Source organism: Perna viridis, chromosome 3, assembly GCF_037379345.1.
Source record: "Perna viridis isolate PV_CMFRI_1.1 ecotype Kerala chromosome 3, ASM3737934v1, whole genome shotgun sequence".
NCBI lineage: Eukaryota > Metazoa > Mollusca > Bivalvia > Mytilida > Mytilidae > Perna > Perna viridis.
The window spans coordinates 41,279,703-41,299,094 of record NC_142447.1 but is presented as its reverse complement, the minus strand read 5'-3'; the positions used below and the strand labels follow the sequence as shown (position 1 = coordinate 41,299,094).

Genomic DNA, 19,392 nt, shown 5'->3' with positions numbered 1-19,392 from the left:
CACACTGAACCACTTCATCGAGTTTGTCTGAAGAAAATGTTTTGTTTTAGAAATAATCATTGGGCATGCCAGCAATACTTTTAGGATCAGACACATGTTTTATTACAATCATTGATATATAGATAGTATCGGTTTTATTATAAGAACCGTATATATACATGTGCTATACAAGTAATAAAAATCTTCATTTTTACATTCCCTTAAACTTCGAACGGCATAGACACACTATATAACAGTCAAATATGGATAGTAAAAGTATTTTGTGTTTACTTCCTTAGAATGTACAAATATTTTATTCTCTTACTTTCAGTGTGTATGCCAGATTCGTGATAGAAATGCGCCCGCGATCAGAGCAGTCGATAAAATTTCGTGATTGAACCGCAATCTTTCTTGTTGTAAATTACCTCCCTTGAAAATTGACCCGTTATGGCGACGACCGAGGAGGAGTTTCTGTGATTATTTATTTGTTAGTTAAGATGTGATTTTTTAACAGACAAAGTGTCAAAGAATGAACCGACACCAGGTCCTTACTGGTGCCTGCAATTCAGGGGATCACTGTTACGCTGTTGGAAGTGTAGAAGGCATACACTTCACGGTAAAAATATGTAAACATTACTCTGTCATCATCAAAAACGTAGCATAAGGAAGATTACGAACTAACATCCTATTGCATTAATGTTGGTGACAGTAGAACAAAACGCTTTAGTTTTTATTAGGTTTAAGATAGATTTCTCTCCAGCATTACCCCAATATCTTGTATGAATTAAAGTGATTCATGGCATGATTGACATGAATGTGCAACTACATGTACATGTACATTATTGTACAGTAACGTACTTTCAGACAATCTATGAATGGCATGTTTTCCCAGTAAGAGTATACAATATGTGTGTACATATGCATATGTTCACCGACTGCTGCATGTTTTTTTAGGTACATTGTTTAGAAAAAGAATATAGAAACTGACTGATTTCAGTTGATTTTACCAGACTACAAGTACTTTGTATGATACAGATGCCTGTTCATTTGTAGTTCTAAGATGACTTAGTAATTTTATCTCTTAATTTGGGTTGGAATTTCAGCCCCATTCTCCATATAAATATGTTCCAAATTTCCCAATTTTATAGCGGTAAAATTCTCAACTGCTATACTGGTGTAGAGGAAATATCAAATGTCTCAAAATAAGACAGTATTAAATATGATTGAAATGAAGATTTGTAAAATTCTCTCTTCACTCTACTGTATCAGATTTGTCATCCAGAGGTCATGCTATGATTGACATGAACTTCAATACAATTAAAACTGTAATGGTCCTCATCAAGGATTGTAATTAGGAATTCAGGGTTTTTTCAAGGATTTTGAAAGCTTTAGTCACTTACATTGAATGCATTAGAAAATGAGTACCATTTTTTTATATATTTTTTAAAGTGTAATGTATATGCATCTGTCATAAGATATCTCAATATCATCTGTTATTTACAGCATGGTGTAAAGACATTAAATAAAACTTAGATGTACATTGCATATGAATAATGATTTTTTTCTGGACAATCCAAATAGCATACCTGAGATTCAATTAAAACAGACACTCCCCAGCCTTTATGAATCATCAAAAATAGAAATCCTTTTACACTCTTATACTTAAGTAGGGACCATATAATCAAAATTGTAATCTGAAGTTAGCCTCATATCATGACCTACACTTAAAGATCGATGGTAAAGAAAAACTATTACGACAAATGTGATGACTTTTCATTCAGTATTCATCTTTGGCAACATCCCTTCAGCACCTGTGTATGGCATATTCATATCACAGCACATACATTATGCCAGCGCTTGCCGTAACTACACAGACTTTTTGTATCATGCTAGACTTCTTACAATTAGGTTCTGGAACTGGGGTATGTTGCTACAAGATTGAAGTCATCACTACAGTTTTATAGTCCTCATCATGAAGTTGTGGATTGTTACGGTGTATCCATATGCATCATGAAAACTGATTTGTTCAACTTGTCATAGTTTTCCTTTCTTCTTTCGTCTACCCCAGACTTGACTTTTTATCAGCAACTCAGTGGGTGTTTCTAGAAAAGCAGAGTACACTTACCCTACTGGTGCTCCCAGTTTTTGATGGAGTCCGAGTTGCTCATTTACTTTTGTTGCTTTGTGTGTATTATTTAAGTTACTTTGTGTTGTTTGTTGTGTTTGTCTGTTTTCCATGTCTGGTCTTTGTTCCTGGATTACATTCTTTTGATTTCTGCTAGAATCTTGTTTCCCTTGATGACTTTAAATATCCCTAACATTATTTAAATGTCTTTAATATTGAAAAAAATGCTGTTTCCTGCATGGCCACCCTTTGTAGAAAAACATAAATACATCTAGCACAGTGTAGATATAGATACATATATGAATTGCCATAACATGCATCAGTACTACATGTATTGAACAGATATAAATATTTTCAAATTAGTATTTCCCCTGTGGTGTGACGTATCTCATGAAATTCTTTTTTCAGCACAATTTCAAGTATGCTATTGAGATCAAGACCGAGTTAATGACAAATTTATGTTGTTATTTCACAGTTATATTTTGTATTGGTCACTGAGGAGTTCATTTATAGCATAAATGATATTTTGAAAATTGTAAATATCGCTGACATGCAACCACAAAATGTAATGAAAACCGGGTATTGTCACCAAATTATCCACATTTGGTTTCCGCTTAAGTTTGATGTATGTCATTTTGATACAAGATTAACGAGAAGTAAAAGAATTTTCCCAGCAGAAATTTTTTCCAGCATTTGAACATTTGAACTAACTGTGTGCATTATAGTCAAAATGTCAAATGATAGGCATGTGCCTGATTAGCGTAATTGGCAAATTATGTGATTGTTGACACCTGTTGAGAGTTGTAATTAGCTTGGGGTTTTAAAATTGTCACTTTCGTGACTTGAACCAATATTGGGCTTACAGTTTTGAATGTTTTTTTGTACTTTCAAAGATTTCAGATGATGAAATGAGGCTAGATTATTTTTTGTCATTCTGAAAAGTCTTTCTTCAATGACAAAACTGATGAGTGCTAGAAAGATCACTGGGAATGATTTTAATTACCATATAAAGTTGGTGAATTTACTTAAATCTAATTGTTTTTTTTTTTATTTATTTCATTGAAATGAAGTTTCTTTGTTGTTTTATTTCTTAAACCTAAATGTACCCTTGAACATACTTTTTTAATTGTACATGTACATGTACATGCAATTAGCATTTACAGATTTAAGTGAATGGTTTTATGAAGAGACTTTGGTCCCTTTTTAGCTAAACCTGGCCGAAGGCCATGTGAGCTATTGCTATCACTTGGCATCTGTCATTGTCGTCTTCCGTTGTTGTCGTTAACAATTTTTCAAAACTCTTCTCCTCTGAAACTATGTAACCAATTGGAACCAAACTTAGTATGAATGTTCCTTGGGTATCATGCATAGAACTGACGTTGGGATTTTTGATCCGTTGAAAAGCATGGCTGCCATTACTAAAAATAGAACATAGGGGTTAGACAATAGTTTTTTGCATATATCTCCAAAACGGTTAGGTTTAGCCCTTGTTGAAAGGGGTCAAAATGTTTAGCATGATGAGATCTATCTGCAGTCAAATTTTCATTGTAATCTATTAAGCCATGTTGGAGTTATTGTCCTTTTTCAGATTTTTTTGCTATTTTTAATGTTATTTCTTTCAAAAATCTTCTCCTCTGACACTATTTTACCAATTGAAAGAAAACTGGGTGTAAGTGTTCCTTGGGGTATCCTGCATAGAATTGAAGTGGATCTTTTTGATCCGTTGAAAAATATGGCCACTGTTACTAAAAATAGAACATAGGGGTCAGACAGTAGTTTTTCACATGCATCTCCAAAACCGTTAGGTTTAGCCAAATTCTTTCATAGCTGAAATGATCCTTATTTTTAGGACTACAAAAGTCTGCAGGCATGAAATTTGTCAGACTCTTTCTTATAAGAGTTATTGCCCTTGACGGGGAAAATGACAGTTTTTTTTGTTTTTTTTACAGTCTTCAGCCAATGTCTTGAAAACTATGATAGATTTAGACTTTCATTTACTGAAATGATCCTTATGATAAGTCCTATCAAAGTTTTCTTGAGTCAATATTGTTGGACAACTTCTTGTTTAATTTATTGCCCTTGAAAGGCAAAATTGAACCAGGTGAGCGATTCAGGCTCCTGGGAGTCTCTTGTTTATATTCCATGGTTGTTAAATGCTCTTGATGTGATATGGCTTGGTCACCAAAACAACATTAAAATAGAATCAATCAATCAATCTTTTCACTGGAAATCTTTGGCTGGAATATAAGACATGTCAAAGTATTGAAATTTTGCATTGCTGCAAACAGTAACAAAAGTTTCATCAATTTAAGAAAAATGACTTTTGTATGCTGAGCAAACATTTTGTCTGGTAATGTTTTTTATACAACTTAAAAGATAATTTATTATCATATCATGCTGGTTCAGGGACTTTAATTTTTATGATAAATCTAATTTTTATTACTATTAGTTCTTCAAATTTTGTGCCACTTTGCTTTGTCTAGACTTGACATTAATAAAAATAACTATGATCTTTTAAGTGAGCCAGTGAAATACTTTGAAATGGAGAATCATGTGCTTTGAACACTGATGCTATCTAGAATATCCTCAAAACAGTGTTGCCTAACTATTGTATATCCATTGTTCATACCAATTATAAGGATGAAGATTATCACAGTACAGTTCTTTCCTGTGACAGTCATTCAATTAAGTCTGAAGATGACATGTACAGCTACTCAGATAAGTTGACTGTCAGTAGAAGAACTTATTGGTCTGGTACAGAAAAGATTTATCAGAGTAGAAATAATCATACATCTCTCTCAGTGATGGTCTCATCATTGATTATTCAACCACTACTCAGTAAATTTGTAATCATTCCCGATCATGTTAATGTATTCCACATCTAGATTGATATTCATTACAATGATGTAATAGGGATTGGTGGGTTTATATAAAGACATGATATTAATTAGTTCAATAAACTAATAAAGCCCCTTGTAATTTGTTGTATGCTTAATACTTGTGGAATGTGACTATGGGAAAAACTTAGAGATTTCATTATATTTCATTCATTAGTTACAGATAAAAAAAATTGCTTGAATACCTGATTGTTAGAACTGAATAGTCTTATTAGTGGGTTGTTGTCACCATACCTGTTCTAATTATATTATTCACTATACATGTACATGTATACATATATTATTCAATGTACATGTATATATATATAAATTTTAAGATCTATAACAATATTGTAAAACTGGCCGCATCACTCATTTTATAGAAGCTTGTAGATTTTAGAATAAAGGTGATATAAAATAAGGCCATGAAATGACAAGTTTATCACTTTATAAATTTTGAAAAATTTTCTAGAAATATTGATTACAGTGTTATAAATTTAGGTAAAGTGTATATTACTACATTTTCCTTGATATGGTCTCTCAGATTCTTAACTGATGATGTAAGGACAGATGGCTTTACACTGTACTATTCTATTTAAACATTAATACCACAATAAGTGAAATAGATGCATGCTGTATAATACCACCACATACTTGATACAACAGTAAATTAAGAAATGATTTCCCCCAAAGTATATCCTGAATTAGAACAGGCCCTCATACTTATTCAGCTGTAATCTTTATGTAACAGGATCTTTATTGTGTTGAATAATTAGTGAATGAATAATTCTGATTAATCATAATTACTGTAGCAAAATTTAATCATTATTTATTAGTTTATTGAATTTTTTCACTATGAATTATTTAAGGTTTTGTCAGAAGTGTTTTAGGTCTCAGGTTATTTGTCTTCGTGATTGATCACTACCAACAAATTCACTTCTTTTCTGTGTTTAATAAAAGAATTAAACATATAGGCTATAACTCTTGACTTGTTTGTAGGTTTCAGGTCTATTGTTTTGTGATATTATCAACATACTTTCTTTTATTTAAAACGATATCCAAGGCCTAGCATACAAAAATACATTTTTTTTGGTCATAATGCTTCTATGTAGTTTTCAAAGATTTTTTTACAAAAATGGGAGGTCTTTGGGTAGTTTTTCAATCCAAATATATTTAGGATAGGCTTTGAACAATAAGATATTTTGGGAGTTGTAGTGATATGGAAAGCTGTGTTCATATAAATATGAAGGTGTTTGACAAATACTGTTTTCTACATAAAATGTCTCATGAAATAGTTTTCATACTTTGTCAGAATTTTTACAGTTTTATTTGATTTTTACCTGTGCCGCAAATGGCAAATGCTAAATGCTGGCCTTTGAGTTAGGTCACTCTGTTCGTCTGTCTGTCATCAGTAACACAACAAAAAATTAGCTTGTCATTCAAGTCTTCTGAATCTACTCAACAGAAATTCCTGAAACTTGGTATGTAGCAAGAACATCATATTTAGTTGTGCATAATATCAGATTTTGATTCTCTAATTTTTATGGGTCATGCCCTTTTGATCTAAGAAACTCCTGAAACTACCCAATAGATTTTCATAAAACTTGGTTTGTTGCAAAAATATCATTGTACTTGTGCAAATTATTAGGAAATTTTGATTCTGTGATTTGTATGGGAGTTATGCCCTTTTCAACTTAGAAAAGATAAGGTATGATAAGAGCCACATTTTGCCAATCCCCCCCCCTTTTTTGTGGAAAAATAAGTTTGTATGAAATGACAAAAATGCAAAGGCACTGTTTAATGGATGATTAAATTGTTTTTAAAATAGTTACGAATTTTCACAATTACATCAATATTAAGTTTTATGGAAGACTAATATCTGCCTAAAACAATGAAATGGGGGGGATGCTAATTTTCGACTACGATCAAACTGGCATTTAGAAATCATAAACAATAATTTTGGTGGAGGCGCTAAAAAAATTGTACCAGTGAAATATATTTACCGATTAGTGGTCATATATTGTGAAATGGAAGCCGTCACTAGTTAAACAGATTGATGACTGGTATGAACTTGATCAGTGATCAATGATGGATAATAATAGTTGCACAGATCAGTTCAGGTACTGTAATTGTGCAAAATAAACTTAAGTCAAATGTAATATGTGTACAGATAACAAATAAGTTCATATCCATTTACAGGCATATGCTGCAGGTTGTGATATAGTTATTCTAGCCAGTGATTTCCAGCGAGTGCAGATTATACCGGGTGTAACTCATGGCAACATAAAGGTCAGCTGTATAGACTGTTCTACAGATTCCGGAAAGGTCAATAATTTTATGTTAACTGGTATAAACTAATGTTTCTGTTTAACTTTTAATGCTTCTATACATTTAGCTTTTGTTGCTGAAATAAATGAAAAATAAAAATAAAAAAAATTAAAATCATGAATCAGAGATCAAGGCCATGTAACCTTTTGGCTACTGACAAGAAAAAGAAAAACAATGGCTCCTTTTTGATATTGAAATTTCCTACACAAGTATCATCCAAAACAACTATTTCATTTGTCTAACAGTAAATTGTCCATCTGTCCACAAATCTTACAATGTGTCATTAATGCTTTGAGAGGTTTGAATAATTTATTGGTTAATTTTTAGTTTTCATAATAGAATCTCTTTTTATTTTTCATTGTTTCATATTTCCAGAGTTAATTCAGACCTAGACAAGCAGTAAGCTGGTCAGTACAAGCATTGACTTTGACAGTGGCCAATATTGGTTATACCAGCCATTAGTGCTCATTTCTATAGCACCGGTATTAAAGAAATGGGAGATTGTATAATGGCCCTGTTAAATGTTCTTTGTCTGCCATAGTGACCTGTCAGGCACTTGGCAATACCTTCAGAAATTACAGATTCTCAGGCCATTATATCAGACCTTTCCTTTATAAAAAATACTTATTTCCACCAACCACAAGTTACAATGTACAGTTCACAAGAAGAGAAATATTTCTGTGACAACTAATCTTGCAATTACATGCACTAGAATATTCTGGACTATGTGATATTTTAATTATTGTATGTAAATATAAAAATTATACTTTTAAGATTTTTATTTATTTTTCTTTGTTAGATATAACTGCTGGTCCATTTAACATCATATGGACGGGTAGGAAATTATATGGACTGCCTTGTTTTAAAATTAAAAATGTGATGTCACAATGTCAGAAGTTGTGTATGTTTTCTCTTTTCTTCCACATGGATGTTCCAATGTCAAATATATCCATATCAAAAGTATGATATATTAAATAGTTCAGTTACTTTGGGTCAAATTGCAATATATACATGTAGACTGGTTGGTCCCCCCAAAAAATCCAATGGACCTCAGCTATGCTTTAGTCCATATAATGTTTTTGGGGTGAACAACCAGTCCATATATTGCCATATGACTCTCAGCTTCATGAACTATTTACCAAATATTTCTTTCAGTATAATAGTAATTTATTGGAAATGCCGGGCATCCATCTGTGTGTCCTTCCACGTTTTTCTGCACTTTTTTTGTTATGCTTTTACCAAATAAGGTTGTTTTCTTTATTTGGCCTTATTATGAAGAGTTACAGGTTAAGTTCGACTTTGGTTACAGTTGAATGATTTTTATGGAAGTTACGGCCCTTGGACTTAGAAAATTTCAGTGAATTTACAGTTTTCCGCACTTTTTATGTAATGCTTTCACCAATTGATTTGAAATTTTGTTTTTAGAATTACTATGAAAAGGTACAGATTAAGTTTAACTTTGGTTATGGTTGATTGATTTTTACGGAAGTTACAGCCCTTGAACTTAGAAAATATTGGTGAATTTACAGTTTTCCACACTTTTTATGTAATGCTTTCACCAATGGATTTTATATTTTGTATGTAGTCCTACTATGAGAAGTTACAGATTAATTTTGACTTTGGTTAGGGTTGATTGAATTTTATGGAAGTTATGGCCCTTGGACTTAGAAAATTTCAGTGAATTTTAAAGTTTTCCTCACTTTTTTTTTAAGGGGACAGTGGAACGCTGTTCTTTTATTTTTCTAGGCAGGTTTAAAAATTTGTTAAAAAAGTGAATTAAACAAAATTTGTGAATGTGTGTTTAGTTACATACTGTTTGTCTATTAATGTGCAGATCTTTGTAATCAGTATTTTAAGATTAACATTCAGTTTTAACATTGAAGAAAAAACAAGTGTAAATTATATAGGAAATGCAAATTTATTTTTAGCTTTATTTTACATCATTTAATCTTTGAAATTGACTTTGCATGCCTTCTTTTATTTTCACAAGGATAAAAAATCTCCTGTGCTAACAGCACTTTCATTTTCCAGATGTTCCATGTAAAATTAGGTCTGAATTTGGACTTTTAAAAACAATAAAAGGGGGATAAGTATGACTACTATAGAATAATAAAAAGAATCTCTTGACAATTTAGTGACATGGGTTAGATTGGAATCTTATCTTTAATTTCAGATTGCTGCATCCTATAAAAGTAAAGTGTACATATTTGAACCAACACCTCTACTCCACCATGAAAGTACACATGTTAGTATTGTTACAGCTAGTTACAGTGGGTACATATAAATATCTACAAATATTATATTTGTATTATATATTCAACTAACTGACAGAACTATTCTGAGCATTATAAAAAGGTCATAAGTTAAAGTGAGGTCATGATTACATGTAGGGTATGATTCTGAGAACATTGTTTTATTGCAGAGTATTATATAATATAACATAGATAGTATAAGTTATTGGAGCTTTAGAAACCCTGGAGTTAAATACATAAAGTGCATTAGTTAGAATCTTAATTTTTTATTTTACTTAGTTTCTGTCACTAAATTTAATATGTTTTTCTCAGATTTATTGAATTGGACAAGAGTAGTGATTCTTCTTGGAAAGTAATTAAAACTTCAACATTAAAACATTGATTTACGTTGGATTAAAAATATAATAAATTACAGGGATGCGATGCTAAGAAAAATTTAACTGACGGAATAAGAAAATCAATGTTAAATACATTTGAGTACATTCATATTCAATGTACAAGCATATTATATTGTACTATACAGTAAAAATTGCCTAATGTGTTTTTCTTTTACTTGTTTTTGAAATATGTGAAAAGCTTACGTGTTTCATATTTTTGGACCAACTTGAGAAACATCTGAAATGTTCAGAACTGAAGACTTGACTGGACAATAATGTTCATAATATTGTTCTAGAATATTTTATACCACTAAGGTCATACTGGGGTGGATTTTGGGGGTTTAGATTTGAGCCATTTATGAGTGAGGGGCAAACACGGCAACAAGGATTTTTCAGTAGTCCAGACATTGGTGAATATAAGTAAATGAATTTCTTTGAATTTGTAACACAAGGTGTCATACCACCAAAGGAAGTCTGGATTTATTATACTCCTGCTCTGAAGGAGAGGGGATGTACCATTTTTTTAGAGGTTGTGGCTTGGCCCATATTAGGAATAAGGGGCCAGAAACCAGCATTTTCCTGATGTCTACATTATAACTTGAGTAAAAGTGAATGTATATCTTTGTAATTGTACCACAAAGTGCTATTTTCTCAATCAAAGTTGGGATTGATTTTGGTGTTTGTGACAGGAACCATTTAGGAATTATGAGCTAACAAGAGGCCACTTTGATTCTGGTCAAATTTTTATTCTATGTCAAATGACTTTTTGCTGTCAAACTTCAAAGCTGTATCAAGCTTGAATGATGTGTTGATACTACCCCCCCCCCCAACTGTTCTTGGTTGTAACAAGCTGCACCCTATTATTTTTTTCATTTTCATGTGATTTTATATTACAAAATTATCCATATTTATCCTAAACATATGAGCCCATATGATTTATAACATATCTTACAATTTTACTATGTCAGATTGTGTAAATTTTGTTTTTATTTTGTAGAAACTTTTTTAAGATATAATTTTAATCTTTGCTTTGCATGATTTGGAGAGTTTTATTGTTTATTATTTGTCACCTTATGAACATTTTAGTTCCCATATACTTTATGTTGACTTTGACCTTTAGTTGTTTTATTTTTAGGAAGAGGATGAGTGTACAATTCATCCACATGTAAATATCTTATACAGGGTTATGGATGCATGTTTATATTACTCAGTAAATACACAGGGTGGTATAGGATTTTAATAAAAATATATTACTGAATGTTGATAATGCAACTGTTATCTCCCCTGCTTACCTGTGTAAACTGTTGATTAAGTATCAACTGTAATATGCAATTGATAATGTCAAATTTATAATGCAATTTGATTTTGCTAATTAAAAAAGAATTATGAAAATCGTTGTCAAATTTATAGTATGGTTTGAATAATGTAATTTGCAATGAGATTATTACATGTACATATATTCCTTAAAATATGAATTAATTACCGTATAAATTCCTTATTTAACCATTTTCCTGAATGTCACCGTAGTTACCCTGTCAACAAATTTTGTGAAAGGGATGAAACATAATGTTGAATGATAAGGATATTGTGTATATAAGTGTTGTCACTTTGTGAGGGAAGATTATTCAAATATCCCTTTGTGATACGCTACTTGCTATATTTGTTGCTAATAAAAGAGAATCAACTACTAGCCACTTAACATGTTCATTCATTCTAAAATTTTATTTGTCATACGCAAGAGTATTAAGACATTTACAACCACCATTATATTAACCTTATATCCAGATTCATCGCCTGGGAGAGGTTTGTATATAATGCTAGTTATACACACTAGAACTGCATGTTACTTCAGCATCATCACTCTTTTGAAATCACATACAGTACATGTGGTTTACTTGCGGCTTCAGAACAACATTCATGTATTCTGCCAGATCATTTGAATCTAAATTGAGTTGGGCTTATAAATAATAATAAAAAAAAAACGTCTGTGTCATGCTCTAGATACAATATGACTATGGAAGGTTTTACAGATTAGCAGATATAGGGAGCCTTTAACTGGAAAAGATGAAAAATTATCACACTCCAATACTGTTTTAAATGTGATTAAGATGTCATTTTAAGGAGGGAGACGATTTATCATCTATAGCCTTTAGATACAAATTTTGATTAAAAAAAAATTAATCCATATGGATAATTTTGACTAATTCAACCTTTAACTATCATTAAACACCTCGTTGTTAACTGGTTATCAAATATTACTTCAATTATAACATAGCTTTATTTAGTTCAGTGTTTGACTGCCTTTTTAACTTTTCTGTGTTATTAAATCGTAAAACAATATTGTTACAGCATATCTTCTGTTTTATAATCTGCTTAAACTGAAGCTAATTATGAACTACTGATCATAATTTTGAAATATGTGTCATTAAGTTACAACATAGAGTTCATAAATTGGTTTTGTTTGGTTTTGATAATGCTTTTATTCTTCAGACTTGAGACAAAGCTACATCCATGCTTCTTGTTTCTATCAACTTTTTAATGTATTTGATAAAAGCATGTTTTTTCTAAGTACAAAATTTATAAATTGAGATTTAAGTATATGTCTTTTTCAAATTTGTCAAGAATTTTTTTGTGTGTTATGAATTCATATTGTCACCTCCAACAAAATTGAAATGAAAGGTTATGATAATGAATTTGTTACATATATCTACAGTTAGTAAGAATGCAAATTTGTTATATGTATCTACAGTAGTAAGAATGTGAACTTTTCCTTGCAGAAATTAGATTACCAGTGGTACCAGACTGCTGCCTTTGAAGCTGAGAGTTTGATCAATTGTCTCAGCTGGAACTTAGAAGGTATGTGCATGTAATGTGTCTTAGGTAACTGGAGTATATGATGATATTATGTTTAAAATATAGCTTGAACTAAATCTTTATTTGGGAGAAAAATACTCTCTTATGTAGTGCTGATTAGTTGGTTTGACTGAACCACAGAAAGCTGTATCAGAAGTATGATAAAAAGAGATATTTTTGAACTGGAAAAGGATTTTAGTCAATGCTGGCATGAGTTCCGATTTTACCTTTAATTTTCCATGATAGAACAACAGATGTCAAAGTGTTATTAATTCAATATTGCTGAAGTCTTTATCAAAAACAATTCTTATGGGTAAGAAGTGTATAACTTACTAAAACATGTGGATTATATCTCTTTTACTTTCATCAATTTTTTAAATTTTATAAAATCAAGATCTGTTTTTGAGTTTTTGAGTACAAAAAGTTTTTAAAAATTTTTAGCATATCCAATACATAGTTACTCAACTCCTTATATCTCATTTTAACTTAAGATATTATTTTCCTCTTTTTTTTGTCATGTCTCTGTAATACTAATGTATTTATTTATAAGGTTATTCCATAATTTCATTTTATATTTTACAGGCTCTAGATTAATAACTGGAGGTGGAGTTATACAGATATGGCACTTAGAACATGAACAACTAGATGAACATGGTGGTAAATCTGTAAAGTTTTCTGTTGGTGATCACGAAGATGAGGGAGCAAAGTTACATTACTACAACCATGATGAGGATCTACACCCTGTATGGGATTGTGTCTGGAGAATTAAGTAAGATGGATCGTTTTTTGGTTTCTGTATCTGACTGTGTGGGATTGTGTCTGGAAAATTACATAAGATGGATTGTTCTTAGGTTTCAGTTCGGGACTGTGTCTGGAGAATTAAGTAAGCTAGATTGTTCTAAGGTTTCTTTAACTGATTGTGTTGGATTGTGTCTGGGGAATTAAGTAAGCCAGATTGTTCTTAGGTTTCTGTGTGGGACTGTGTCTGGAGAATTAAGTAAGCCAGATTGTTCTTAGGTTTCTGTGTGGGACTGTGTCTGGAGAATTAAGTAAGCCAGATTGTTCTTAGGTTTCTGTGTGGGACTGTGTCTGGAGAATTATTAAGTAAGCCAGATTGTTCTTAGGTTTCTGTGTGGGACTGTGTCTGGAGAATTATTAAGTAAGCCAGATTGTTCTTAGGTTTCTGTGTGTGACTGTGTCAGGAGAATTAAGGAAGACAGATTGTTCCTTGGTTTTTGTATCTGACTGTGTGGAATTAAGGAAGACCTATTGTCCTTAAGTTTCTGTGTGTGACTGTGTCAGGAGAAATAAAGAAGACAGATTGTTCCTTGTTTTTTGTTGTCTGACTTTGTGGAATCATGTCTGTAGAATTAAGGAAGACATGTTGTTCTTAGGTTTTTGTGTGTTGGATTGTGTCAGGAGAATTAAGGAAGACAGATTGTTCTGTGTTTTTTTATCTAACTGTTGGGGATTGTGTCTGGAGAATTAAGGAAGACATATTGTTTTTAGATTTCTGTGTGGGACTGTGTCAGAAGAATTAAGTAAGAGTGACTGTGTGGGACTATGTGTGGAGAATTGAGTTACATAGATTGGTCTTAGGTTTCTGAATCTGACTGTGTAGGACTCTGTCAGAAGATGTTTTATTTTGTCTCATAGATACTGAAACAAAAAAGAGAAAGAAAGTAGTTGTATTCATTTCCATAAAGATTTACATACAGGTCTATTTGATTATTAAATTGATCCAGGAGTTGTGGTCATTGGTCCACTTGTATGCCCGTTTATTTTCATTAGGAAATTAAAAAATTGTTTGTCTTCATTAAACTCTTACTGGCTATTCTGTTAAGCCATGTTTACTGTGTTAACATTAAGAAGATTAAAATGTTTCTGTAGAAAGAGTTACAATAATATAACAATCAAATGAAAAATTTTTTTTTTTTTACATATGATGACAATTATATGTCGGTATTATTTTTCAGACCATCAGCTCCTGTATTCTTTCTGAAGTACTCTCATGATGGACTCTTGTTTGCATCTGCTGGAAAGGTAAAATATCCATTATTGTATCAGTCTACGAAATAATAATTTAAATACTTTAGTAAAGATTGTATTGGAAGAGCTAGCATAATACGGCTATGAACTAATAATAAAAGTGGAGAAGAAAGGATTTTTTTAACCACATTTGCACTTTGTGTTAAGACTCATTAACCTTATTCTAGGAGTATTTGATTCATTTATATAGACAATTCTATGTAATACTATTTCAGAATGATAGACTGGTGAAGATATGGTACGAGGACAGGAAAGGTAAGATACATTTTTGAAGAGAAGCTCACATAATCAATGCATTGAAGGTTGTTTGTTCTCAGTTGCTATTGACCAATAAAGAGAGCATATTTACAATGTTATGGTAAAGGGAGACAATTATGTTTATCTGACCTAGACAATTTAGCTTATGCTATCACTTGGTATCCATCACACTCCATTTACATTTTACGATAAGTTAATATGATTTGTAATTTAGCCTTATTATTGTTTGGTTCTCTTTGGGACACATTATTTTCATAAACTAGTTTGGTTCTGTGGGGTGATTTATGTTGATTGCTCTCCAGTCCATAAAAAAACATTAAAGGATCAAGTCTTAATTTGGCTGGAATTGATTATGTGCTGAATTGTAAAGATTGCTATGAATTTTTGACAGAATTTGCTTGCATAACCAACTGCAGTACAATTTATACTTGTTCATAAATCACTTCACAGTTCATGAAGCATAAACTGCCCAAAAGTTGGTTAAGTCCCATTACTTATTCAAAAATTAAAAACAATCCTAAAAAAATCTTCCTTTTTAGTTGTTTTTCCAGCTGTGCTTACTAGAGGAGACAGTTTGATCAGTCCAAAGAAAGAAGATCTGCATTATTCATTTGTATACATAGCTCATCCCAGAACTGTCACTGGTTTCTCATGGAGGAAAACTAGTAAATTTATGCCAAGGTTAGTACTTGTATTGGGTAATGTAAATAAAGATACCAACAAATCTACCATATTCTTCCATGTATTTCCACATTCATGTTAACTGCATACCCTGTGAAAGGAGATTGAAGGGAAAATTCAGATACCATTTTGATACTAAGACTTATTTGGATTTAAAGTGATGAAGTTTTATTCAGGTTTATCATTTAAAGGCTACTCTAACAACTTTTATATAATGGTACTTTAAATTATTTGTAATCCATATGTATAAAAACCTGCTAACTACATATTCATTCCAATTATTTGACAGGGGTTCAGTTGCCAATATGTTAGTAACATCGTGTGCTGACAATGTATGTAGACTATGGGTAGAGACTATACTTCCTGATGACGGACTGATAGACTTGGAACAGTTTGATCCTAGTGCAACATTTGATCCCAAGTTCCACACACATAGACACAAGAAAAGATTTATGCAGAGATTGAAGACAATCAGGTAAGGAGAGGTGAAATGTGGTTGTATAGCATGGTAGAAACGTTTTTTGCATTTCTTTTCATTAAAAGGCTTCTTCTAACATCCTTTATGTTACATTATGTATTTGATTGTAATGTTTCTTCTACATCAGACATTTTCACTATGTTAAGTCACTTAGCATGAATGCGTTATGATCAATTTGAACATTTACTTATCGAGTCTTGCTTAACATTAATGGACATATATCAAAGAAGGGTTACTTTCATTCTTATTGACTGTTCAAATATCAACTTAAGAAGGAGAAAAATATATTTAAAGAACAAAGGAAAAGAACAGAGTTTTAATTTTTGATAAACATATTTTTGGAATTAATTATTTAAGGGTTCATTTTTGTACCTACATGGGTATCTTTTTATTGATCACAAATAAATTGTTTTCTTTGCTGTTTGGCTTGGCCAGTGTATTAGACAAAAGTTTCTTATTCCATGCCCAGTTACTGCATTGAAAAAGCTTTTTGATTTTGCAAAGATGTTCATTGTTTAGTTATAGTTTATGCTATAATTTGCATGTATGAAAACTTAACAAGAAATAGTAACAAAGCAAATGGTTTTGAAATAAGCACCCAGGTATTTTACCCACTTATTAGCTTTCATTGTTGAATAAATGGAGATACAAATTAACAAAGCAGTTTTCTTTTATAAGTCTAAAGCAGCAAAAATTTAACCCCTAAAATTTGGCTTCCTGTTTTGTTAATCACAATGTAATTTTGATAAATGATTCAGAGCTTTAGTTACTGTTAAATGAAGAAATTACTACAAATATTGAAACAGTACCTAGATGTCAGAAAAAAATGAATTTTTTTAAAATCCTGAATACTGCAAGCCTATCAGCCAAGTTAGTAGTGAAATTGAAGGTTACTAGTCTGTAATTTAGTTTGGTAGGTAAGGTATCTTTCATTAGGGTAAACTTTGAAATTGAATGCCAAGTTAATAATTTGAAACTACTATAAAACACTAATTATATATTAAAAGTAGAAAATTTATATCCATGGCCATGAATATATAAAATAAAATGAATGAATTAGAAACTTTAAATGTTGGTATATTTACAGTATTTTGTTCTCTTTTATAAGTACTGATTGTGCTTTTTCCTTCATCATTTGTTACAGAACAAGCAGAACTAAACTCAAACTTAAACTGAAAGAGGTAAAAAGAGTAATCAAACCTGATAAGTCCCTAGACTCTCCCTCTGTTACCATAGCAACAGAGGACTTAGAGGACAGTGATAGTTTCATTTGTTATTCTGAGAATGATTCACTTGATAGTATGGAAACTGAATCAGTGTTTAGTGATAGAGCTGAGGGTCAGTCACCCCAAGAAACTATTGATGAGAATGTTATTACACCTCTCAGTTCATTTAACTCAGAATATGTAACTAAACCAGAAAGCCCACCTGTTGTGCTTAGGCCAAAAAAATTCAGGTCATTGTCAGAAGTGAAAAGACGTTCGGGGGAATTGACCGAGAGGAAAGTTACAGTCAAAAGAACTCGGTTTTCTACAAGCCACATTGAACGAGGTGGGGCAAATTCCCAGTTTACACTCTCACCACGGAGCATGTTTCTCAGTAAAACTGAAGCCTCCTTTTCAAGGTTGTTTGAGCATAGTAAATATTGCTAGTGAATCCCCTTTGCCTTTGCATGTGTCTGTTTTTCAATGCAATGCACTATACTTAATGCTAACTTTATAAAGAAGATTAGACAGCTATGAAAAAGTTTACACCCAAAACATAAAGGTTGTTTGGGTAAATGAATTGCAATGGGATTTTGAATGTTTAATCCTGCTGCTTTACTTTCTGTCTATTGGGCACCATTTAAAGCACATAATCCTGATATTGCACTTACAGTACTGGTCATTTCACAGTACATCAAATAATTGTAAAAGGTATCAATTTTCTGAGAGTAATTTTGATTTCAAATGCAACATAATGAAACATATCTTATTGAAATAGAATGAATTCAATTTGGAAACACTCAATTAACCCCAAAAAAGCCAATTTTTGTTTAAAAATATCCATGAAAATTGATACTAAAAAAAACTGGTTACTCCTATATCTCTAGAGACTGTCAGTATCAGATCAGCATTAGCTGCTAGAACACTTTATCAGACAATGATCTGCACTTAAATGTTAATTTGAGTCAAAGAATCTTAGCTTATTATAAATATTTTATATGATCATACAAATTATTATTCTATGCCATTACATTAGCATTTCTGTAAGAGAGTCCAATGTCTAGACTCTCAGTTTTTATTACGATTTTCTTTTTTTTATCTTGGATGAATATTTTTGATAATCCAATTTATAAAATCAAAGCACAAGTATATAAGGTATGTCTTTTTTAAAGCAAGTTGTTAAAATGAAGCTCTTTATTTTATACTTTTTCAGTTGACAATTGAGTAGGAGTTACGGTTTTCTTTTGCTTTTCCAGACATGCTATTCACAAGAGAAAGAAACACCACAAGTTTGGCCCTGAGACTGTGATGAGTATGCCACATATAGACAGCATGTCTGGTTTCTACAATGTCCATGACTACCACAAGTTTGCAATTCACCAGAATGGGGTCTGTCCTACTCTACATTTCCATCTGGCTGGCAGTATAAACCCTGAAACAGGTTAGTATGAGAGGTGTATTTCTCTAAAACTGATTTGATCTTACTTGAAATTTTTTTTATATATCTGATAGTGTTATTCCTGATTCAGGTTTGTATTGGGATGTAGATTCACTTAGGTGGATATTGTTCTATCCCCTTCCCTGACAGTTTTCACCTTGAAACAGGTATGTATGAGAGATACTAGCCCAAACCCTCTATTTCAACATTTTTTTAAAAAATATATTTCACAAACATTCACAGTATGTCTATTAGCGTATATCAGTTTTCACTAATCAGGAGGTACATAGCTAGTGGCTAAATGACAGAGTGTAGCAGAATGATAGGTTCACTCTTGAACAAAGTAACTATGGTTAAGAAACTAAGAAGCAATAATTTTAAAAAAGTGTGTTCAATCAAGTCTTTTATTTACAAACACATGAGAATTACTTCAATTTTTAATATGACGTCTTCATATCATCAAACAGTATATGTCGGTACAACCCCACCCTCA

At 31.7% G+C, this 19,392-nt stretch overlaps 1 protein-coding gene across 12 annotated transcripts in view; it reads left to right on the top strand.

Annotated features, from left to right (window-relative positions):
• Positions 1–397: 397 nt before the first annotated feature.
• LOC148622285 (dmX-like protein 2) overlaps positions 398–19,392 on the top strand; it is a 73,457-nt gene continuing 54,462 nt past the window's right edge. For 5 of the 12 annotated variants that reach the window (XM_088572032.1, XM_088572033.1, XM_088572037.1 and 2 more), the window contains exons 1-13: positions 421–595; positions 7,180–7,305; positions 9,482–9,553; positions 11,073–11,102; positions 11,723–11,740; positions 12,715–12,793; positions 13,373–13,559; positions 14,767–14,833; positions 15,055–15,094; positions 15,637–15,778; positions 16,068–16,253; positions 17,401–17,880; positions 18,718–18,902. In XM_088572032.1, the coding sequence (XP_088428158.1) occupies positions 509–595; positions 7,180–7,305; positions 9,482–9,553; positions 11,073–11,102; positions 11,723–11,740; positions 12,715–12,793; positions 13,373–13,559; positions 14,767–14,833; positions 15,055–15,094; positions 15,637–15,778; positions 16,068–16,253; positions 17,401–17,880; positions 18,718–18,902 (1,699 nt within the window). In that variant the 5' untranslated portion in view covers positions 421–508. Of the gene's footprint in view, positions 596–7,179; positions 7,306–9,481; positions 9,554–11,072; positions 11,103–11,722; positions 11,741–12,714; positions 12,794–13,372; positions 13,560–14,766; positions 14,834–15,054; positions 15,095–15,636; positions 15,779–16,067; positions 16,254–17,400; positions 17,881–18,717; positions 18,903–19,392 lie in introns of all 12 variants that reach the window. The other 7 variants (XM_088572042.1, XM_088572041.1, XM_088572035.1 and 4 more) reach the window with 6 other exon arrangements.